Genomic DNA, 25632 nt, shown 5'->3' with positions numbered 1-25632 from the left:
ATGAATTTTCCTTTCTACCAAAAAAAAAAAAATAAATTCCCATTTGATCTTATCTCACGCATTGTATAAAAGAAAATAACAAAGGCCCTATGCCTGCTCGGCCCAGGCTGGGTTTTGTGATTTATTCTGGCCTAGTGGCTAGATGCAGATTGAGATGGGAGAAATCAAGATCCAAAATTTTAAAGCAAATAAATAAACTCTCTTCTGGCGTAGGCATCTCAGATTTTTGGACAAATGTGTGCAAATGCTATGAGAAACCAGTTTCAATGAAATAGTTTCTCCACAGAAAAAAAAAAAAAAGGTTTCAATGAAATAAAGATGGTTCAATATCGTGTTGAAAACCTAATTCAATAGAATTCCATGTCAAGACTCAAGAACAATATACAGATTGAATCATGTTGGATTATAATTGGTGCCATCCCAACACACGAGTCATTTTCAATGGGTAATCTGACTAATCTCGGAGCATGCAACATTTACATGAATAATTGTTTCTGATCTGTCATTAACGATGCACTATCGTGCTAATTTCCAGGCAGCCTTTGGGCAGGATCCTTGAATCCAATGTGATTTAAGATGAAAGCATTTTGCTTGCAAATAAACAAACTTCCTCGCAACCTCAGTGACAACCCTCAAATCATACATTTTCTTGAAAATTCTGAATAACAAAATGAGTAAAGTAATGGTTAGTCTTCATATTCTGTGCAGCTTTTGAACTCAACCTCTTGGTGAAAAACAATAGAGCTTGTACTTCATACATCAACAAAACAGTCGCAAACATAGAAATGGATGAGATATAACCACAATTCGACAGAAAACATATACACTCTAGAACATACACGGTCATCCCTATTAAAACCTTAGGGGTGCACCATGGTACTGATAATTTTTTCAAGTCTTGAAATTTCATGAACTTTGGCATGTGCAATTGTACAAAGCAGCGGTTATAACATGAACCATAAGCTATTTCAAGAAATCTGAAAAAACTTAGTGTGCAAAATTTTATTCTATCTCATATGGAGTTGCCAATGCATCTCATTGTATTCAACAAGCGAAATAGCATGCTTCCCACTTCATAAGGTAACAACAGAGAAAGCAATAACAAAAAAGAAATGGAGAAATAACATAACTGATCTTCATTCCGTGAAATATCTTAATGTTCCTGTATTTCCAATCAAGGGTCACTAGAACATTTATTCCACACAAAGTGTAAATTCACTCACCATGTTTGGACAAACTTATTACAAAAGGCAAAAACAATAATTAAAAAAAAAAATCATTGCTAATGCTCATCAAAGAGATTAGAAACATAAGAAAGGAGAAGAAAATGGATATCAAGAAGTATGTGAAACTATTTAGTGCCTGAATTTAACAGGCATTGAGACACATTTCTTAATATTTTATTGGTGTCAAGTAAAAAATTGAATAAGCAAGTGCAGCTTTAATGATGTAAATCGTGTTCAAGGTCAGAAGGCGATTCAAGTTAAAGGACTTTCACTTGGATGAACATGAATGTCTTGTACAACAAGACAAAGAATGAGTTGAACCTGAACAAGGGATAAAATTCATCTTGGATTAAACAACGTAAACTAAAAGATAATTGATTATGCAGGGTTTTGCATTCTGTAGCTTCTGACGCCATGAGAAAGCAAGAGCTTGGCTCTCTTTTTTTCCCCGAGCAGAATTTATACAAAAAGCCCAAAATAGGGGCACAACTGTAGTGCACAAGTGAAGACTTTGAACAAGCCAATATGATGAAAGATACATCGTTTTCTTGTTATTTGCTTAAAATAAACTGTTTTTCAATTTTTAAGAAACTAAATGAAATTTACTTGTTATAAGAGACCATAAGGACAGGTACCGTAAAATAGAGCCATATACAGGGCATACCTTGTGAAAATAAAAAAACAAAGACAGTAGTATTAACAATCCTACTTTCAAAGAGTAAGTTTTCTTTAGACTATCTTGTGGTGCTTTGAACTGTTCATGAGGTAGTTTTTTTGGAATAAAATTTACTATATAAATAAAAGAAAAGAAAAGAAAAGAAACTCTTATTGGTGATGAAAAGGAGATTAAGGGCAGTAAACTGACTATATTACCCACTTTGGATATCATGAAAAGTCTCCAGAGGCAAAGGTTTCAGAGAAACTACCAAATACTAAAAGTCAATGTGTAAGTAAATATTCTGAAATTATCTATATAGAAATTTTAAGAATTGAAAGTAAAAAATAAAACACTATTACACACTATTTGGCACTATTTTACATCTGATACACTTATGATGAAAATAAAACAGAATCCAGCATGAATTCTTCTAAAAGTATAATAAATATTTTCTAGGCAACTACTTATACAGAAATTCATAGCGAATTAGCATTCTATTAAAATCAGTTATAACTAAACATATAATCAATGCTTAACTAGAACATACTTGTGAAACTAGATTTCTTCAGTGAAGCTCAAGAAGCCTTGGGGTGGTTCAATCCAGATATTTTCAAAAGGATCTTGTTCTCCCCAGTCATGACACTGCTTCCGTGGATAGTATCTACAATTGTCAAGAGAGTATGATATGCAACGCTTTCCATAGAAACGGACTTTAGGGAAATAGACACTGTTTCTCATTAGTCCAGAAAGGTCAGTTCTGGAATGAGAGGACAAGAAACTCGCAAAAAGTGTGACACCATCAAGGGCTTTCATTTCTTCCCATATCATTTTTGTCCGGTCCAGCTTAAAAATAATGGGGTTTTCACTAGAACAAGTGTAAATAACTAAAATTTCTCCTTTATGCTCAGCCATAAACTTGCCCTTCCACCAATTTTTGGCAAAAAAATTATCAGGGCATTTGGGCGGAGGCACAGAAAGGACGCTCCAAGTATGTTCCAGTGGGTCAAACACACCTAGCCAACCAGTGAGACTCAAACAATAAAACAGTCCATTGCAGAAAACAAGCTTATTCCAAATACTACTAACAAAGGGCAAGCGATTTTGGTAATTAACAGTAACCCACTCTGTTGCCCCAGGATGACAGGTGCTAATAGCAACGATTGTGGGACTGACATGCTTAACTGTAAAAAGCATACAGTTGCTAGATGTTGGTGCACAAGAGAAGGCAACAATCTGATAAGTCAACTCAAACCTTGGCAGTTTAATCACTTCATGACTAAAGGGATTAAAGAAGAACATTCGATGGGATCTGGGTCTATACAGCAATAACCAACCATCTTTAGTGTAACAAACCCTAGTCCCATTCAACTCAGGTAACTCGATGGAATGGGTCTTGCGTAGTGAAGGGTCATAGAATTCATACAAGTTACCACATTTTGGGAAGTACATAAGCCATGGTGATTGATTTACTACACGGACAGAAATTGCAACTGAGTGCCATCTTTTGCAAACAACAGAGGCACGCACATTGTCCTCTAGGGTTAGACGGGACACAATCACTTCCAGAAGTTCTGGAGGAAGGTCAGACCAAGTCTGCAGCTCCAATTTTTCTCTTTTTTCCTTTGTTGCAGTTCTTTTATTTCCGCTGATTGTTTCAGCTAACCTATAAATAAAAATTAAACTCCTGATAAGTACTAGTACAAAAATGTCGAACAAAACTAATAAATGAGCATGAAATGCCATAATGAACAACAAAATGCTAAAATATATGTAATGCTATACAGAGATTGGAACTCCAGTTAATATTTATATGCTGAAACTAAAGAGCTCCCCAAAATGTTACAACAGAGGAGACAGTCCAGTGAATCCACATTATATACATATCTGAATCTCATTTCTTAGCAATGATCCAGGTCGGATTGAATGTAGTGTGGCCTCTCCATCAGTGGTTGAGATTGAGAGGAAAAAATTATAATGTCATATAAAAAAAGTAAGAACAGTATTACTAGATACTGACTAGTCAATCACCACACTAATATATGTTGAACATTCTAGCACCACTAATGAACTTGATATGCACATAAACCACTTACAATATGAGAAAAATAACCACCAGAAGCCATAATGTTATCAGATTACCCCACACCAATATATACACTAAACATAATCCAGATTAAGCCTAATAATCCATATTAAGCCTAAAATACAGTAAAAAGAAGTAAAACCATCAATTCAAAGCTATCTACATAACTTGAGTGCCTAACTTTATTTTCTTTTTAATTCTATAACATGCCTTCATTTCTCATCTATAATAAAGCACTTCTATATTAGATTAAAATAAAAAATTTATGATACTTAATATAGCCACATATTACTATATTAGATCATAAGCACAAATCAATCACTTTAATACAGATTAAAAGCCTAATGAAAAATCTATTAAAGTTTTCAATTGATTCTAATTGATCCAAGATGTAAAACCCCAGAACCATTTCATTGCCAAAGATTAAAACGCATTAACCATTTGATAAAACCATCAAAATTTTCAAACTTGACTCTAAATATCAACAATTCAAACTCATAATTGTTGTAATAACACATTGGTATATAAACCCCAAATTAACCCCTACAACCCTAACACCATTTCATGTAACCCTAACTAGAAGCAAGTAAACTCTTTAAAAGAACAATAATAAAAAAGAATATAATTACAATTCAATTTGAATTAATCTAGAACATTAAATGCAAATTTTCAAAAAAAAAATATTGATGTGGTCAGTAAAAAGTTTGAGGAAAAACAAGATTAAATACCAAAATATTCAAGATTTGTAGTCTAATTTTGATGTGGGGCTCCTTGGCACCTTTAATAGGTTACCTTAATTATTATTGAGTCTTAGTATTAAGTTTTAGGTTAGAAAGTTGCTGGTTTATTGAGATTGATTTCAATAAAATTCCAGCAACTAATTTAAAGTTTTGAGGGTGTGATTACCTAGTGCTTTATCTTTCTTTATTACACATTCCATTCATTGTTTTAATACCAAAAAGCCATCAAACATAATCAAAATCCCATATTTTCATTTCCCTAAACCCTTAAACATAGAACCCTATTCAATAATTCTTCAAGATCTCATCTAGAATTCTAGTTGGTATCAGAGCCCATACAAGCTTCTTTCCTGCATCAGATTTCAGCTTCCTTCTCTTTTTATGGCTCTGATTGGTTCAAGATGTAAAACCCTTGAACCATTTCACAGCCACACACTAAAAGTCTAAAACCCATTTCACAAAACCATCAAAATTTTCAAATTTGACTCCAAATACCAACAATTCAAGCTCTCAATTGTGTAAAAAACACATTGGTTTTTCATCATAAACCCCAACTGAATTAACCCCTAAAAGCTAAAACCCTAAAACCAGTTCTTGTAAGCAAGTAAATTGTGCTAAAGAAAAAGATAAATTACAATTCAATTTGACTCAATCTTGAAAAAAAACACTTACGATTTGAGCTTCCTTCTCCTTTTGCCAGCCATAGTGAGAAGCTATACTGTGCTTAGAGGCTTTAGCTTTAGACACAGAGATAGAGAAAGAGAGAGTTCTTAGGCTAGACTTACACAGTTACACTGCTATATGTGGAACTCATGGTCGCAACACGTGCGGTTAGGGTAGGAATCAGGTGTAACGGTTTCCACTGTTTTTCAGTACAGGTGCACCAATGATTGGCTGCAATATCATACAAATGTCACGTGGCTCTCACCTGATGGTGAGCATTTTGTTCACTTTCTAAAAGGTTTTCTGAGAACTCGTTGCATGATAGTCATTTCACAAATATAAGTTCTTGTGAGGTTGAGGAGGGTCGTAAGCTAAGGCTCAAGTCATTTATTGTTTTCATTTGGGGTCATAGATTACGTCACTTTTTTACTTCTTAATAATCACCCATTCTATTAACAATTTGTAAAATAATTTGTAGTTCTAATATTTTTCTTTGGTATGAAATTTGATACGAGGATAGCATTGATGTAAAAAATACCCATTTATGTTTATTAGGTTTATAATTTAATTTTAATGACTTGAGCATCTTTCAGACTTTATGACACAATAAAATGCTAGGTAGAAGAAGTGAATTAAACAAAAATATCAATTAGGAATAACTTTTTGAGTCTATTGTCTTCTCATTCCAGAATATAGAGAATCAGACATTGAAAATGGGATCTTATTCAATTTTTTTTTTGGGGGGGGGGGGGGGGGTCTGAACTGATCTATATTCCTTAAAGCCACCGAATTGTATACAAGAGAATTTGATAAATAGAGACCTTCTTTTGTAAAAATAGGTAATTTAAAAAACAGATAATTAAAATAGATAGACATAATTTAAAATTACCAGATGATTTAACATGCAGTTTTAACCAAATTTTAAAATAAGATAATTAACAAAGAAAGACCATTTTTTTTAATAAAAAAATTATGTAAATGTACATGTGGTTTCAAGTTTATAACACTATATATGCTTAACACTATAAAGCGTAAAATACTTACCTGATAAAGATTATTAGAAAATTTTTCAATTTTCAAAACAAACTTGTGTCTGGCAGATAAACCTAAAGTCCTTAACAAAAATTGGCCTACTTAAGAAGTTATATAACCACCGCATATCATTGGTGCGATTGTCACTCCACAAGTATAAGTGCTTGTAGGGCGTGGGGGCAAGAGCCGGAGTTTAAGTTTCCAGAAGGAAGCTTCATACACATATACACTTTGATTATGCTAGAGTAGAAATTCTATCTTGTATTTAAAAAAAAAGTTATATATTTTTAAACTTTGCAATAACTTGATTTTTTTTATAAGTAATAAAAATATATTAAAAAGAAAAGGGGGTGTCACCTGAGTATACTGGAAGTATATATACATCAAAGACAAAAACAAATCAAGTGCATAAAGTACAGAAGTCCATGAAACCATGGATTGAAGAAAAAGAACAAAAGCCTAATACTGTAACCCAATCCAGAAGAGTCTTAAGGAAGAAGAGTTTAAGATCTGAAACTGATATCTCTAAATCCTCAAAATGTCGGTTATTCCTTTTTCTCTAAATGCACCACATCAAACAATGGGGCACAACCATCCAAATAGCAGAATTCTGATGCCTTCCGAACTTTCCTTGCTAACAAGCCAACAGCTCCACCATTGTTTTCGGCATAACCCTAAGAATGCCGAACAGAGTAAACTAGGGGCGTCAATGTTCGACCTAACCCGCGAACACGCACGACATGAACCCAACACGGATTTTTGCTGGTTAGGGTTGGGCCTTAATGGGTTTGGGTCATAAATAGGTCGACCCGAAAGCGATACGATAAGAAACATGTCATAAGTGGGTCAACTCGTGTAACTCGCAATAAACACATTTGACACGCCAATTTATTTGTGTCAACCCAAAATGACCCACTTAACACAATCCATTTAACTTGTATAACAAATAAATATTTATTTTATTTTAGATTTGTCAAATACCTTTTATACCCAACATATATTTTAAATTTAAAAATATATAAAGTGAGTAATTACAAAAACTTACAAGGGATATAATTGAAAATTGAAATTTTATAAATCCTAGATCTCTAAACCCTAAATCTCTAAACCTTCTTATAAATATCTAATTTTATTTTTTTATTTCAGCTGTACTACTCATTCTACTATTTTATAGTCTCACGCCCAATTCTCAAACTCAAAGTCTCAAACCGGTTATTCTCTCTCTCTCTCTCTCTCTCTCTCATGTGTTTAGTGTGTTTTAGAATTAAAGAAAACCATTTTCTTGGTGTTTCAAAATTTTGCAGTAATTTTTTTTTGCATAATGTTTTTGTTCTATAAACTTTGAACCCATGTGCCATTATTAATATATGAGATTTATTAATTGTTGATTAAGGCCATGGTTCAACAAAGAATCTATGGATGATATTCGTAATCATAATCAGGATTAGACTACTACTTACTCCAATTCTTTCAATATTGATACTTAGCATTTGGCGAGTTCCAATGATATTATATTTTTGTTGAACTGTATTATTTTATTTTTGTTAAACTATGTTATTTTGAATTTGGGTTGAAGTGTATGCACTTCTTTTGAAGTGTAAAGAACTTGTTTCTAGATGAATATTATATTTTTGTTGAACTATCTTATTTTGAATGTGAGTTAAAAGACTTGAAGTATATGCACTGCTTTTGAGATGTAAAAAAAAATTAATTCTAGATGGATATTATATTTAATATTATGCAAGTTGAAATGGGTTGTGTTACATTTGTGTCAACCTAACACGACTCGTTTATTAAGCGTGTCAAATGGGTTAGGTTAGTCAACCCGCCTTATTAACAGGTCGGGTTAGGGTTGAAAGATCATGACACGATTATTAAATGGGTCGAGTTAGGATTGAACTATTTAGTCAAATACCACTACCTTGACATGACATGAATTCGACACGCTGACACAAATCCGACACCCCTATAGTAAACACCATAGACAATAAATCAAAAGCAATAGAGCAATGGATGAGGAGGTGGTCAACTGATTTCCCATTTCTTTTACACATACAACACCTATTCAAAATCAAAATTTGTCATTTCCTAAGATTATCAATAGTCAAAATATTCCCCAAAGCTGCAGTCCACACAAAAATGCAGCTCTAGAGGGGACCTTAGACTTCCAAATAGTCTTTCAAGGGAAAGACTGATCAAAACTTTTTGTCAACACCTGGTAATAAGAACGAATAGCAAAACATCTTCCCATAGCAGGTTTCCAACATATCTTATTATCTCCAGCTCCTTTCAAAGAATCTCCATAGATTCTAGACACTAAACTGTAGAAGGATTCCAATTCCTAATCTTCGCTGTATCTTGTAAAAGTTATATCCCAAAAAAGAACACTATTTGGGAACTTCATCAAATCAGCCACATAGGCCTCCTTATTTTGACTTAAAGAAAAAAGTCTTGGATAGAGCACACATAAAGAAGTGTCCCCACGCCAAATATCCTGCCAAAATCTAACAGTAAACCCGGCCCCAACCTCAAATTGGATGTGACGAACAAAAGATGGCCAACCACGACTAATAGACTTCCACAAACTCACTCCATGAGGGCCAATAATGGGAAGAGAGCACCAACCTCCCCCTTCACAACCATATTTTGCCCTTATCACTCTCCTCCACAAGGCTTGTCGCTTATTCCCAAATCTCCATAACCATTTTCCAAACAAGGCTTTATTAAAACTTCTCAAACTTCTAATAGATAAATCTCCAGAATGAAGAGGAATGCAAACTGTAGCCCATTTCACTAGGTGAGTTTTTTTAGCATCCCCCATCCCACTCCAGAGAAAATTTCGTTGAAGTTGCTCAATACAGTTTGCAGCCTCCACCGGGATAGGAAAAAGAGAGATAAAATAAGTTGGAAGATTGGACAAAGTACTTTTACACTTTGCAATAACTTGATAGAGTGTGATGTGTGTATGAGTTCAGAAATGAAGATGAAAATTTCTAGTTTTCTTATCTATTTTTCATTTGTCACACTTGTTTCAAGTACAGTTCAAGGACCAGATGTTACTCACAAGGTATTATGACGCTATAGTGTTTTTTTTTTGCTTGCTGTTTATACGATATATTATTTAAAAATGAAAGTAACAATTATGAGTTATGTCACTATTTGGATATACTTATATATGGTCAAGCATTACATTGTGCACATGGGTGCACATTCATATCCAGACTCTGATAGTGTGATAAATTCCAACCATGAAATGCTTTCTTCATTTGTTGGAAGGAAATCTCTAATTTAATCTAAAAATTTATGTGGAAAAAATTTTGTGTTGGTTCCTAATATTTATAGTATTCATATGTTATTTTCAGTGTTGATGCAGCTCAAAGAGCAATAGTGTATCATTACACTTGAGAGTTTCAGAGGACCAGAACAAGCGGACAGGATATCAAGTATGTGAAATTTGGCGATATATGATTCTGATAGTATTTTTTTGCATTTAGTATACATTTTATTTATTTATTTATAATATTGTGTTCATTGTACAGAACATGAATCAGTTGCATCTGTTGTTGAGGATACTGTTCATCATCTTCGCACAACAAGGTCATGGAATTTATGGGAAATCGTAGTTTCTTTTTTCAGCAAAGATAACAGGCACGATGTCAGAGTTGGCTATTTAGATAGTGGTAAATCTCTCTTTTCTCATGCACTTTTAGTGTGTACTAATTAATTAGTAAAATGTTAGATACTAGTTTTTAATCTACATGTGTTTGGAATTTTAACTGGGACCTGAGTTCCTACTTAGGGCCTATGCCAGAGAATTTTAGAGGATGTTGTGTCACAGACTATGAATTCAAGGAATCCAATTGTAACAGGTAAAAGGTTTGATAAACTCTAAGTCTACTATAAATTTGACTATAAAATGATTACAAACTAATATGACAATGAATGTGATTGGTGCCACATCAACAGCATAATAAATACATTTCTAAATTACTTTTTTGTTTTTATATTTAAAAGTTGACTTATCAATTTGTTTGGTTTATGTAATAAAATTTTCTGTGCTGCAGCATCCTCAAAAGGTTTATTTCAAGCTTTACTTTTGGCCATGGTACAAGTTATGCCTTGGAATGAAATTAGACAATAATTCATTTGACTTATTTACTTTTCTTTTAGACGCTTAATTAAAAAATCAGCATTACTTATAATATATCAATCTACACTTATTTTCTTTTATCAATAATGTTTTGACACTAACAATTTTGTATGTGTAATGCTTGCAGTAAATTAACTGGGTCTCAATACTATCATGATGGATTTTTGGAACAAATCGGCCCTCCTGAATCATTTGGAACTGTTTATCGATGGCCATGACACTCATACAGCATCCAAAGCTGTGTGATCAGAAGTGAATTTGATGAATATACAAGGATGGAAGGGCCACACAGCACAAGGTGGGGCACCTCTTGCTCGATTTGGTGCGTGCAAAGTTTGTTGGCATAACATGTTCTGACATTTGTAAAGCTTATGGGGATGCAATTGATGATGGTGTTGATATCATTACTATGTCTCTTGGTCCCAGTGACCCACCACTGAACTATCTAAAAGATTGCTTTTCAATTGGAGCTCTCAATGCTTTTATAAATGAAGGTTTTGTTTCTGCTTCTGCTGGCAATGTTGGAGCTACTGGAAGTGTTGTAAATGCATCTCTTTGGGTTTTGACAGTTGCAGCAAGTACAATTAATCGAGAAAGCTTTTGCTAATTTGTGTCTTGGAAATAGAAGAGAACTGCAGGTATGAACTAGCTGAAGTTCTATTTCTATGTTGAGTATTGAGGGCAGGCAATATTTTATCAAATAGTTTAAAAATTATAGTCTTGATTTAACAGGGGAGACTTTTTCAAGGTTATGGATATAAGTAACTTATATGAACTAAAAGGTTATTATGAACTTGTAGCAGCAGCTTTTGTGGTTTTTAATCAGGTAGCAATGTGAGTAAAGTATGTCACTAGGTATGTTCCGGTACACTTATTAATTCATTAGTCTTACATATCTCAATTAACTTAATTGCTTTCTATTTAGCTATTGTAAAGATACACTCGATCTCATCTGATCTGTAAAAAGATTGTGGTGTGCATAATTTGGAATCATGGGATGAAAAAGTATGTGAGAAATCAGTAGTAGTAACAGAACAAGGAGGTGCTGGGATGGTCCTCATATCTCCAGATATAGGAACTGATATGACATACAATTTTGCTGTTCTTACCATGATAATAATTAAGAAAGGTGAAGTCGACAGATACATGTGTAGCACAAAGTGAGTATTACATGCCTAAATTCATGGGTCTTTCTTTGGTTTTTGGGTTGAACAATATAGTGTAAAATATGTAATTTGACAGTATTTGGGATAATTGCAGTAGTCCAGTTGCAAGCTTTTTGTTCAGTGAAGACAAGGTTAAACCTAAGCTGAGAATAGTTATCTTCTCTTCAAAAGGATCTTTAGATCTAGTTCATTATCTCCTGACATCATTAAAGCAGGCATTTCCTCCTCCATTATTTAACAAGAATCTTTTTATTATTATTTTTTTCTAATGTTTATGATGCAATATATGTATTACTCAAGCCTTCATTATATCAATGATGCTCTTTTATAATATGATGTTTATTTTTCTGAAATTGTGTTTGCAGCCTGACATTACTGCACCAGGGGTCAATATTTTGGCAGCTTACCCTCCCTATTTCATGAGTCATGACCTACATGTAAAAATCATATACATTGGAGTATAGTACTTACGCTCTATATAGCTTTGTGGTTGTCATGCTTTTAAGTTCTTTTTCTTTTTATAATGTTGGTTACACTTATGAATTATTTTTCTGATCTGTCACTTGTGTTAGCTCGATCATTTTTTAAATATTCATGATTAATCGGTTTTTTTAATTAAAACTTACATGGTTTTCATTTTTTATATTTTTAAAACAGTTGTAATTAGAGATAGTACAGGAGGTATAATTCAATCATCGAAAGGAAATGATGCATCGCCATTTGACTTTGGATCTGGACATTTTAAACCTGACTTAGCACTTGATTCAGGCATGGTATATGATTTTTGATGTGGATGACCCAGTTGATTTTCTTTGTTATCAATATGTGGATCTTTTTCAACTATACAAATTGCTTCAGAGGGAGGTAACTTGCAAATATTCACCAGTTGCTCCTTATTACAATCTCAATTACCCTCCAATTGGAGTTAATTGATTATATTTGTCTTGTAAAAACAGTAATGCAAGGATACTACAAATCACCTTTTGTTTTTCCAAAAATGATGACTCTACAAAGATTCATCAATTACTCCTTGCAATGATCCCAGAATTTATAGTTTCCAATGAAAATCCTTCTGGAGCTGATATTACAGATTTACGGTGGTGCCTAATGTGCTTGATTTTTCAAATGGTCACAAAACTTGAGTACTTTTCAGTTTTTTTTTTTTTTTTTCTTTTTATACATAACAACTACTTGAACGGTATATGATATACGTAAAGGAAGTTAAAATAGCCTGGTTTATATAAAATGAAAAAAAAAAATGAAAAAAAAAAAAAAGAGAAGAAGAAAAGAGTCTGGTATTAACTTGCAAAATATGGTGAGAGTGACTAGTTAAAACCTCAAGATTAGTTATGCAATTAAACCAACCTTTCCTATAAAACTTGATGATTTTCTGCTATTGCTATCACCAGGCTGTGTGGATGGAGAACTGAGTTAACCATTTGAAGGGTGAAAACCATTGATGATGCTAACTTAGCAAAACTTGGCAGTGACGCAACTTAGACATATATCAAGATCAAAATTAAAAAGCCTCCTTGTTATAAGAAAAAAAAATTAACAAGCCTCCTATCAAAATTATCAGAATGGAACACATTCTCATACTATAGAGATAAGGTATATTTATCACATTAGACATTCACATATCAAATGCTTAAAATCAGTACAGCAACTCACTTCTAGAATTCAAACACCCCCAAAATCAATATTAATATAAAAATCAGATACAAGAACTTATAAAAAAATTCCTCCATAAAGTTCATCATGAGTGTAAGAATGTTGAACTACATCAGTCAAATAAAAAAAAAAACAAATATCAGTAATACAAGCAAGCATTACCAAATCAAAACATCAGCGTAAAGAAGAGGCCTAAAACCCACTTTAGAACCCCATTACCCAAAAGACCATCTTGAAGCTATCCTTCACATCCCGAGGGTGGTTAATCAACCAAGGGCTAACCCAAATATCTAAATCAACCCAAGATTATGGTTGAATTATATATTAACAACAAATAGGGCACTGAATCAACCCATTCTCATTGCACCCACCACACCTCACCATCTTCTTTTGCTCCACATCCAAAACCTTACAACTTCCACTACAATTCATGCACATCACAAATCTCACACCAGCACAACCTTCACATCCACCAAGAGCCCTTGGAATCCCATCAAATAATATACTCAATTTCCCTTCCTCTTCCAACTTCACCACCTCATCAACTCCACCAATCAACCTTCCCTTCACAAACACAAGTGGAACCCTCACATCTTTTGTCCCCATTAGTCCCCTCAGTTCCTCCTTCAACCCCGAATCCATCGATATATCCCTCTCCAACACCTGAATACAATATGATTCAATGATGGACCGGACTTTGTTGCAGTCTTCAAAAGTCTTCCTGATCCCTCTCAATGTTGTTGTGTAAATAACAACCGCGTTTTCACCACCGGGAGGGCACTTCATCACAAAAGAATGAAGAAGACTAGACTCCAATACTTGGGTATTCCTTGCTCTACGCAATTTTGCATTGGGAGAAACCATCCTCTTGATTTGCTCTTCCTCTTCAGACAATTCTCTCTCATAATTCGCAACGAGTTCCGGATCAAAAAGAGGACTATAACTCTGTCTCCTCGACAAATACCCCAAGTCACTCCCAGGAGACTCTACTCTTTTAGCCCCAATCGGAGATCCTTTCACCGGATAACTGAAATTCAACACTGCCTTACAAGAATTCTCAGAAAAATTCTTACTTTTCAGAACCCTTTTGGGGCTACAATCAGACCGAAACAAACTAACCCTTCCTTTATTCTCTTTCCCAGAAAATCTCTTCGCTTTCTTAGGTGAACCAGAGAACTTCGCTGGACTAAGCTTGGAATCAAAATCAGTAAACCCACGAAGAAATACCCGGGGTTTCGGGCTCTTCTTTGGAATGGGTATTCCTTCTTCTTCAAGATCTTCCATGAGTTCCCAAGCATTAATAACCTCTGGCTCTTCACGGCGAGAACGAGGAGGATTAGGAGGAGGGGATCTCTGCAATTTCTTGGTCTCTGAGACACACTCTTTGATGGGTTTCTCATCGTCCAAGTTGAGAACCCCATAGGTGCTCGAAGTGAGAGACACAACGTGGTTCACAGACTCTCCGCCGCCATTGTTGAAAAACAACTCTCGCTTGAGTTCTTTTCTGAACAGTTTTGAAGAAGCACAGCCCATTGATTGATCAGTGGGGTTTGCTTTTGCTCTGTTTTTTCCGCAGTTTTTGTTTGTGGGGTTTTGGATTTGAAGAAAAAAACTGTAATGTGAGAGCGATGCAACGGTATGGGAGTTTTTTTTTTTTTGTTTCTCTCTCTTGGTTTTTTTGAATTTAACGGTTACCTTGTGTGCTTGGGCCCAACGGTCGAAAAAATTCGAATGGACATCATGCGCAAGAGAGATTATTTTGTCGGAAGCCCCTGTAATTACAATTTTTTATTATTTAAGCCGCTTATCTTTTGTAATTTAAGCCCTTGTAGCTTTTTTCATTTGCTTTTTTTTTTTTTTGGGTGCGATTGTACCCTTTACTTTATTTTTTTAACAAGGGTTTAAGTCTTTAAGAGTACACATTAATCATCAATTTTTGAAAAAAATTTATGAGAAATTAAAAAAACTGTCAAAAAAATTAATGATTTTTTTCATAAAACATTTCTTAAAATAGTTTATTGATGTGTGCCCTTAGTAAAAACCTTTATAATTGGATACTTTTTTGGTGTACACTCCAATTATGGATGCACTTGGATTCTCCAAAAAAAAAAAAAAATGGATGCACTTGTTTTGATCCACCCCAACTGCCGAAGACCAAGAGAATTTGTAATGCATAAAATGTAGATGCAAAAAATTTGAAGTTTTTAGTTTGATATTTTTAAAATGCAATATTTGATATTTTCTTTGTAATATAACTGATGGTAAACCTATGACACAAGTTTATTTTTTTCGTTGGACACAAAACCCAAGTGAGTGCATCCCAAAAAGGAAAAAAAAAAAGTGGGGATTTGCAAACTAATATCTTTTTGACATAAATTCAGCCGAGCCACTTGGTACTTTTTTTTTTGAGAATCAAGCCACTTGGTGCTTCAGAAATGAATTCAGGTGGTATGAATGTTTGGTCAAGATTTTGTCAAATGAAAGTCCACAATTAATTTTTAAATTTTGTAATATATATATATATATATATATATATATATATATATATGAGTTTTACTAATATATGCCTTACATTAGTAAATCATTTTTAAAAACTTTTTATGAAAAACAAAAAAATAATTAATTGTTTTGACAGTTTTTTCAATTCTTCATAATTTTTTTCAAAATGAATGGCTAGAGACATATATTAGTTGGATCCTATATATATATTTTTTGATATTTTGATATTTAAAAAAAATATTTTGACATTATAAAAAATTGTAATATCTAAGTTCTTATCAAATAAAAACTCATAACAGATTATTAAAATTATTAAAAATAAATGGCCATTTCTAAATTTTTTTTATTTTAAAATCATGTATTTCTTAAAACTTTAGTTTCAGTTTTAGAATTTGATCTAGAATAAATTATTTTAAAAATATAAAAGGTCACATGGTAGAAGTAGGTTATTCTAATACTAATGTGCTCTAAAATTCTTTTTCTTTCCCCTTTTTTTCAATGTCAGATTGTGAAGCAGCTGAATCTCTTTTTCTGGATATAAAATAGAAGGAAAGCAAAGCATCAATGCGTGGATCTGACATCATAACAGCAATGTGTGGATCTTGAAATTATTGTCCTTCTAACAGTGCTCTGAATCTGATTGAGTTTTTGCTACTATTGATTGTTCAAACCAATTTGGTAGCAGTCCAAGTGAACCTGAACTAAAAGATAAGGTGAAGGTGGACCAATATGTCAGTGTTGAAGCCAAAACCTCAAAGAATTCTTTGAACATTATTGTCCTTGCAATTAGCCTGTAAAGGTAAGGTTCTAGGATGAATCTTAATGAAATTAGGCAAAAGATTTTTAGCGATTGTGGCTTTCTAGCTGATGGGCTAGCCCAGGTTACAAATGAGAAGAGACCCAATTGATTTCAGATCGAGTAGTGCTATTCATATATAATAATAATAATAAATCATAATTTATGAGGGTGTTAAATTGCAAATGGTTGCACCATTAGTTTTTGAGTTATGTTAACGAGTGTCTTTAGGACAATTTTTACATAACTTTCATAAAAAATATAAACAATAGTAAAAAAAAAATTTAATTATTTTAGCATTTTTCCTTAAAATTTATCTAAAAGGAGTTTCTAAACTAATGCTATTAAAACATTCGTTAAATCTTTTTTACTATTTCTTTTTTCGAGTTCATTGTATACCAATCAATCTAACTCAATAATTATTGAACACCTTGTCCTAATCCTAGGCAACTAGTGTCGCTGCTATCGAAAGGGAAATATCAAATATGAACTGTAACCTAACTGCACTGGGACTAGTCACCAGTAGTTAGTAGTTATCTATCAACTACTTGTCTTTGAAGTTGTTGAGGCCTGCAATGTCGTTGAAATCTAAAGCAACTTGAGCAAAAGATGGGGACACATATCCAGAAAATTATATATATCCTAATGGTACATGTCCCCCAAAGTTACCTTATTGCCTCTCCTCCTGTCTTGTAGTTACAGCAACCAATTTTTCTTCATAAATTACCCTGATTCATGGGTCGGCTCCACCTTACTCATCTAAAATTACAAGCAATTATTAGGAAAATTGTCTTATTCTTCGTCTTCCAGGTAACAAAGCAGTTCATTTGTTAGTTAAACATGTTCAAGGCATAAATAATTTTGTTATATGAATAGAAAAGAGCCCATATTTCTTAGAACATGCTCTATCTCGTGATGTAATTCCTATTTCTATTTAATAAACTTTACAACACTCTCTTAAAACAAAAACAACAAACAAAGATTCCTTTTATGTGAGAGGACTCTTTAGGAATTAAAGACTCGTTTGGTAACGTTATTTGTATTTTTTGAAATACGTGTGAATGAAAAAGTGTGTAAAAATACATGTAATATCGTTTAAAAACTGAAAATTGTTGCTCAAAATCCCATACCAAACAGTCCTTCAGTTGCTAAATTTGAAGGGTTGCTTAGATTAATTGCCACTCCTTGGTCACTTAATGCACAAAATCTTCACCATCATCATTGATCAATTATGATGATGAAGAAATAAATATATGAAAAGAAATCATGAGGTCCCCCTACTCATTACTTAGCTAATTTCACGGGAGTATAGGTCTCACTCAAGTCCCAGCTTGATTCTTTTCCCAAGAATGACTTTGTTTTTATCTGAAAAATGCATATGAATCTCATCTAAAACATGAACTTCTAGATACCTTTAACATGTTGTAATATAGTGCTGCTTTGTGATCCTTTTTACACTGCCGACTAGAAGGATAGAAATTAGTCACATGTTTTAATGTCTATGCAAACCACATCAATCTCTCCCTCACCCTCTCTCTCTCTCTCTCTCTCTCTCTCTGCACACACAAAATCAGAAAGATCATCCAGATTAAAATATGCAGATCTATTCCTTTGCCAATATCTTGTGCATCCACCTTGTTCACTACTTCCACAACTAGCATTGAATAGACTGCGCATGATTAGAAATGTGAAAAAAGTACATATCTTATACCTTACGCTTGCAATGTTTTAAGTAATGAGAAAATCTATTAATACGAAAAATTTGACATCAGTTGATGTGGTAAATCATTAATGACAAATAAAAAAGTGATATCAATTATAAGTTTAAATTAGAACTGGTAAAATCGTTTCATCTCAATTATAGGATTGCTTATTTTAACAAAAGAATATAGCATGTTATAGTTGTACTTCTCCGAGGATAATTTGCACAAGCTAGAAACTACTATTTCCTTGGTAAGGATTTGCAACTATAAATTCACTTAGCCCATTGAATTCAATCACAGTTTTCATTAGGGGGTATTTTTCCAACTCATTAGTCATAGGACATTTTCAACAAAACCGGACCCTATGGTTGAAAAGTCTCCAACCCAACACACAACCCTTGATACTCTAAAATCTAATTCCACTCCAACCAAACTTGTAGAGAGTGAGTTAGGTTGGATTAGGTAGTCAGGTTGGGGCTATTTTATCTAGCCAATTTCAAAATTTGGTTTTGCCTTTAACTTTTTAAACGCATTATTCAATAAATGATTACAATTATATAATTGAGTCCAACTTTATCAAAATTAAATTTCAAAAATACTATTACTCAATATTTCAAAAAACAAATACCATTACCAAAAAAAATTCTGAATGCTAAAATAAATCTAGCTAAAAATTAGTCTAAGTTTCAAAATACAAAATAAATTAAACCAACAAATTTAAAATACATATATATTGAATCAGATTACTTTAGTTGAATATTTTACCAACTCGAATCTAACTCAACCCAAATTTCAATGGCAATTTAAGATCTGATTCAACCCATCAATCCAAAAAAAAAAAATCATTTGAGAGGTTTGGTTGGATTGGGTTGGGTAGTGCTCGCTAGTGGGTTAAATTCACATGGTTGTTACTCGAAGTCTTTTTTTTTTTTTTAATTGATAATGGTACTCAAAGACTTGATGTTAAAAGATCCACCGAAAGTGTTCAATTTCTTTTTTGTTAGAAGAAAGTGTTTCATTTCACTTTCAATTGTTATTGAAATGTAATGGGCAACACAAAAGAGACATGACACTCTAGCAATCTAGCTAAACCTTACAAGTCAAAAACCACTATTTCGGCTCTTTCCTCCTTTTGAAGCTATTCATTTATTTAGAAAACAGGTTGATATACCAATTCCATAATATTCAAACAACAACACTACCTAATTAACAGTCATTATCATTAAAAAAATATATGCATTATCAATGATCAATATTCCCAACATTTTTCTTTGAAATTTTTATTACTATAGCTTTCTGCAGTAGCATTGTGATATGCAAGAGAACTTTGTGTTTTTTTTTTTTTTTTCCTTTTAATCTCTATCTTTCTTCATTAGAAAGTTTTTGTTGTATTGCCTTTTTTATCTTCTGGAAGATGAGAAAAAGAAGAAGAACAAAGAAGCTTCATCATTGCTCACATAAGTTTTACCTTTTCGGCGGCGGCTTTGTTTGGAATTGAAGCCAAAAAGAAAACATTCTGTGTATGTCTTTATCTGTATTACTATTATATTGTAGAACTTTAACATGGTTTGACTTTCTCTTTGAACCCAACAGGCAACCACAACACTACCTCCACTTTTTTCTTTGTTTATTTTTTTTCCTTTCTCCTACATGGCTTGTCTAATTTAGAATGGGACTTTTACAAACCTCTTATGTATGATAAAGATAACTTAAAACTTTACTTTAACTTAATTATGGATTTGTTGAAACCAAAGAAAGAGAGATGGTCAATATTGGGTAACTAAACGTACAAAGTCGGTGTACTATTGGATTTGAAGTCTAAAACTTAATTATGGAAAAGAATATGATGGGGGACTGATTTAGCCCATCTCCAAGTCGTCCATACAGGTCGTCCATAACCCACCTACCACCGTAAACACCCTCAGAAACTTGCCTACAAGTACCTCGTCCAGGGAAGAAGAGATCAAGACGAGGTAAGCACCACCAGAGTGATGCACTCGTCCAGAGTGCCGACAGCCTCGTCTTGATCAAATTCGCCCGTTAGACGAAACAGCCCCTGCGCGTGTAATAAAGCACACCCATCTGAGGAACTCCAGGACGAGGGTATCACACTTGGGAAAATCTCCGAATAAGATGTGATAATCCCTTATCTCACGCATAACCGCCAGGTATCCGTTGTGAAACAAGAGCATAACTTCCAAGCGGTTATGCAAGTTACGTTTGATTTCTATCTCTCCTTGAAGCCAGGAGAAGTTCCAATTTTGATAACCGCCTATGAAAACACTATATAAAGGCTGTTTCAGACAAACCCAAGGTATGTTCATTTCGACTCCAAAAAAGTTGGAACTCAGATAATATAGAGAGAAAAACTAACTTTGCCATCGGAGGATTTTTGGCCGGCAGCCCCGGTCGCCTTTGATTCGCTTTTCTTTCTTTTCCAGGCCGTAGAGAGAACCAGTGGTCCTTTGAAGTCTGAAGCATCCAGTCTACTGATCTTCTTGGCATCATCAGAATACATTTGTTAAATCAACTTCAACTTCAACTTCTTTTTTTCATTTAATAAAAAAAATTTCAACTTCTTTCTGGGTGGAATTTGCTCCTCTGTACTTTAGAAAAATAATATAACATGATAAAAAAAAATAAAAAAAAAATCAACATGCAGAACACAAAGGGTCCAAGAGGCCTAATTCAAATTAGGTTCAAGAAAAATAAAACTTGGTCTCTTCCACGTATTAGACCAAACAACATCACAATCACAAATCAACCCAAACAACTATAGTCCACAGATCATTAGCCTCCACTGACTCGAAATCCTAGCTCCATACTTACATGCCATGCTGTCATAGTCATATGGCCTTTACCTAAAAAATTAATCTTAATTTACTGATACAGTGCTCATGTACGTATATGTCATTAAAAATGATAAAATATTAGTCATAATATTTTTTGATGATTCAATAGTTAGAATGGTGGAGTGAAGACTTAAACTCTTGACAATTCGTTAAAAACACCAAGAATTATTAATTGAGTTATACGATTCTCGACAACATTAGTCATAATTGACAATCATGGAAACTTGTTTTGCATGTCTAATTTTTTCTTAAAAATAAATAAAAATGATTCTTACAAAAGGAATACTTTTTTTTTTTTTCTTTTGGCTTAGTAAGTATAATTGTATAAATATGGTATCAGTTTCATTACCTTAATCTGAAAAAAACAGGTTTCATTACGCTAGTCATTGACTCATTGTGAGAGCGACGAATATAACATAGAATTTTAGACTTAAACTGGCTATCAATATGGCAATAATTAACAAACTTGACTGAAGACCTTGCTTGCTTGGTGCTAGTAGGAGAAAAGTCAGTCCTTACTCCATAGGGCACATTTATTCGCCCCACTCCTTACTCCTTAGGGCACATTTATTCTAGTGAGTTGACAACTTGACATATGGAAGATAATAATAATTGTTTAAGCATTAGTTTTCATGGCACAAAAATTAGAAATCCAACTGAATTGATTGAATACCCAATAAGAATGATGAAGAAACTGAAATTGAGCACCGGCCGTGATGAATGGTATTATAAAATAACCTCTAAAAGTTGCAATTGTCTTGAATTCAAATATTACTTTAGGTGGAGATTGTAAAGAAATTCAGAGTTGTTAGGCACGGTTGTAATGAATATGTGTTGGACCAAAAGGTAATTATAGTGTCTTTAGAATTATGAACATTTTTTGAACATTTTAATCAAGTCGTCACCCCCAACCACAACCCCAACTAAAATAAAATCAAAATTCTGTGGGCTTTTAAATTGATGGCTAGAGTGGAAAATTCATTTTTCTGTTTATTACTCATGGAAAGAGAAAATCTGATATGAGAGACAAAAAATAATGCTTGAAATTTTCCAATGCCAAAAGCTAAAACCACACAACAAGTTGTGATCGGTGGAAGATAACGTGAAACACAAAAAGTGGTACAGAAAATTTGTATGAGAAAAATGTTAAACACACCTACTTTTTTATAAACCGCTAATGGTTATTGATAAATAAATCCATTTTTTTGTTTATTACTCATGGAAAGAGAATCTGATATGAGAGACAGAAAATAATGCTTGAAATTTTCCAATATCAAAAACTAAAGCCACACGATAAGTTGTGATCGGTAGAAGATAACGTGAAACACAAAAAATGATACAGAAAATTTGTATTAGAAAAATGTTAAACCCACCAACTTTTTTATAAACCGCTAATGTTTATTGATAAATAAATAAGTGATTCTAGCAGTGAGCTTAGATGAGAACCGATAATAATTTCTCTATTAATATTCTGTAAAAATATTGTAAAATTTGTATTATTAAAAAGAAATATTATGTTTATAACATTTTTATAACAAATTTTAAGTGGTAGGTTATTATTGGTTGTTATAGGTAGGAAAAAAAAGTAATTTAAGTTATGGGTTTAAATTAAGACTATCTTCTAAAAAAAAAAAACCCATAACAAATAAACATTTATATTTGTTTTTATTATGAAAGTGTATTGTAAAAATATTATGGACGTTACAATTCTCATTATTAATTAGTGCATACATTGCATGCACAATTGCACATTCACAAAGAAAGGAATTGAGTGAAAAGGCAGCAACATGAATGGTTCCTCAGAAATGTCATAATATCCGATTTTCACGTTGTTTATTAGTTATTATCAATTGCTGACTTTGTGGGATATCTGAAAATGATCCACCTAATAATTAATAGAATCCATATCTTTTACCTGCCAAATAAAAAGGAATTAAAAAAAAAAAAACAAGATTTTGGGGACGTGGCAACATATCACAGGTCATCAGGTCAATTACAAACGATGGATTATATGCCCCTAATATCAGGTCATCTCCTTAAAATAGGGGTGTCAATCTGTTCATTATTGTGTTTGATTATATTCCTCTAGAATCTAAGATATTGAGGTTAGTGAAGAACAGCCACAAGATTTGGTGGTAGATGTTAAAGATGGGCTAAATTCTGGATCTAAATTCCAAGGCTGTTGGTAATCCTTTTCTTTACTATTAACTAGGGATTTGATTTCTTACCGAATGTATTATTGCATATTAAAATCATGATTTTTGAGAATATCATTTTTTTAAGACATAAAAAGATCCTATTATTGAATCTTAATTACTTATATATTACTACCATATACACAAAATATAAAAGAGAAGGTTCGTACTACATGGACACAAAATTTTCAATATGAGGCCAAAGTTATTATTGGTGGATAATAAAAATAATTATAGTAGTGAGTTTGTGTGAAAGTTTAGAAATATTATCCACCAATCATAGCTTATCACCTCAAAAAATTATGAAAAAATAGTAACAAATAGTTGTATTCATGGTGTAATTGGTTTGAGGAAAAAAATATTGAGAAAAAATTGTCATATTCTTATTCTGTTAACGTATACTTATATAATACACATACTTGTACAATACTCATATGTCTTCTATTATTAGTACTTCTCAAGTTGAGAGACAATGCTTCCATCACCACCAAATGATATAATTGCACATGAAGACCAATGGGACATCATTGACACAAGGAATTCTTGTACTCCATTTCCTCTCTTTCTTATAAAACTCTATCTTTCAATAATGTATGTCAATGTTTACAGCAGGGAAGCATTAATAGGTCATCTATTTATAAAGCTTCTTCATTTGTTGTTATGCCATATATGATATATGGAAGACTTTTCTTACACCAACATTTGTAACAGGTCGTACCTAATCAGCCTCTAAATAATATTCCTCCTAGCTACCACAACAATTATCAGACCTAACTAGGTGTGCATGACTGAATATATGCTCAAGAAAGAGTAAAGGCAACTGTAAATAAAACAGAATAACAAAATATAATGGATTAGGACAGCACTAAAAATATAGGTCTTTTTGATAATCTCAGCATCCTCTTGCAAGTCAAATACAAAGCAAGAATGTTCAAGTCATTGTAATTAAAGAATCACTGCCAAAATTGTTTCTTTGCATAGTTCATACGTAAGTTAGACTAATTGAATGATGGGTCACTATCATCACTTTCTTTAATTGAGGGAGGTAGGCGCATAAAAGACCTAGAGATGTTAGTGATAAAAAAAATTTTACAAAAAAAAAAAAAAACACGTATGAGCCCATGCTAATATTAAAAACCTAGCTTAAAATTCAACTAATTTATTAGTTACATGTTACACAATATGCAACTTTTTATTATTATAATTTGATAGTTTTTTTTTTTTTTTGAGAAAGCATAATTTGATAATTGAGGGTAGAATATTTAAATCTTAAATTTTTCGTTAAAAATTTCTGAATATAACAACCATTTAAGTTACAATATTCTTAACACACCCACAGGACTTTTATTAACGCTCCGTTTGTTTCAATGGAAAACCTTGTGTAAAAATAGTTTTCCTTATTTTCCAATGTTTGGTAACATAAAAAAATATGAGTCAAAGGAAAACTATCTTTGGTCAATATAAAAAGTATGGCTTATTTTTAGAGATTGTTTTCCATTAAATTTTTTTGGAAAACAACTCTATCTCACAGCAAGCTAAATAAGGGAAGTTAAGAAGTTATTTTTCAACTTATTTAAAGTTGCTACCAAATATTGGAAAATGAAATAGTTTTATAGAAAATGCTTTTTAGAAAATGACTCATTTTCTAGAAAATATCATTATTGAAACAAACAGAGCGTAAAATTACAACACTTCATAATTTTACATATATATTTTTTCAATTATATATATATAAAATATTTTTCATGTTATTTCATATCAATCGAATTTAAGTAGGGCATGTGCGTACCCCATGTATGCATGTGCGTCATACCCACGCAATTCCAAAAGAACGTAGTTATCAAAAACAAAAGTGGGACATGTTATTATTAAATATCTCCTCCTATTGTTCAGTGCTCCCTTTTGCTATCTAACTATTTTTTATCCTTGTTTATCAAAAAAACTATTTTTGATCCTTAAATATATCACAATTTTAAGTGGGCCATGTTTCTTCTGCCATCAAAATATTTGGACTCTTCACACGTTAAATTAAACCAGTATTGATTGATGATCAGCAAAAAACCAATAGTATTAATTGCCTTTGAAAAAAAAGTGAAAAAATTACAAAGGTCCATTTTATTCTCTCTCCTCTTTTTTTTTTTTTTTTTACAAACGGTAAGGACGCAATTCATGTCTAGGCCCAGCAAGAAGGAGAGTAT

The 25632-nt window shown here is 32.7% G+C and overlaps 3 protein-coding genes and 1 long non-coding RNA gene across 4 annotated transcripts; 1 reads left to right on the top strand and 3 right to left on the bottom strand.

The window, feature by feature from the left end:
• Positions 1-245: 245 nt before the first annotated feature.
• LOC142610028 (F-box/kelch-repeat protein At1g57790-like) lies at positions 246-5583 on the bottom strand. Its single transcript, XM_075781746.1, has 3 exons — positions 5380-5583; positions 2432-3547; positions 246-658 (listed from the first exon to the last, which is right to left on the bottom strand). Exons 1-2 carry the CDS (start codon positions 5409-5411, stop codon positions 2440-2442), a joined length of 1140 nt encoding a protein of 379 aa, XP_075637861.1. The 5' UTR covers positions 5412-5583; the 3' UTR covers positions 246-658; positions 2432-2439.
• Positions 5584-8743: 3160 nt separating this feature from the next.
• On the bottom strand, positions 8744-9223 carry LOC142608730 (uncharacterized). Its single transcript, XM_075780419.1, has one exon. The coding sequence runs from the start codon at positions 9221-9223 to the stop codon at positions 8744-8746; it is 480 nt and encodes a 159-aa protein (XP_075636534.1).
• Positions 9224-10705: 1482 nt separating this feature from the next.
• LOC142609384 (uncharacterized) lies at positions 10706-12275 on the top strand. The gene is made up of 2 exons (XR_012839592.1): positions 10706-11933; positions 12084-12275. It is a non-coding gene; the product is annotated as an uncharacterized LOC142609384 (long non-coding RNA).
• A 1117-nt stretch (positions 12276-13392) lies between these two features.
• LOC142610008 (uncharacterized) lies at positions 13393-15028 on the bottom strand. Its single transcript, XM_075781725.1, has one exon. The coding sequence runs from the start codon at positions 14920-14922 to the stop codon at positions 13714-13716; it is 1209 nt and encodes a 402-aa protein (XP_075637840.1). The 5' UTR covers positions 14923-15028; the 3' UTR covers positions 13393-13713.
• Positions 15029-25632: the final 10604 nt, after the last annotated feature.

This window comes from Castanea sativa, chromosome 9 (assembly GCF_040712315.1).
Source record: "Castanea sativa cultivar Marrone di Chiusa Pesio chromosome 9, ASM4071231v1".
Lineage (NCBI taxonomy): Eukaryota > Viridiplantae > Streptophyta > Magnoliopsida > Fagales > Fagaceae > Castanea > Castanea sativa.
This window is presented reverse-complemented; position numbering and strand designations above follow the sequence as displayed.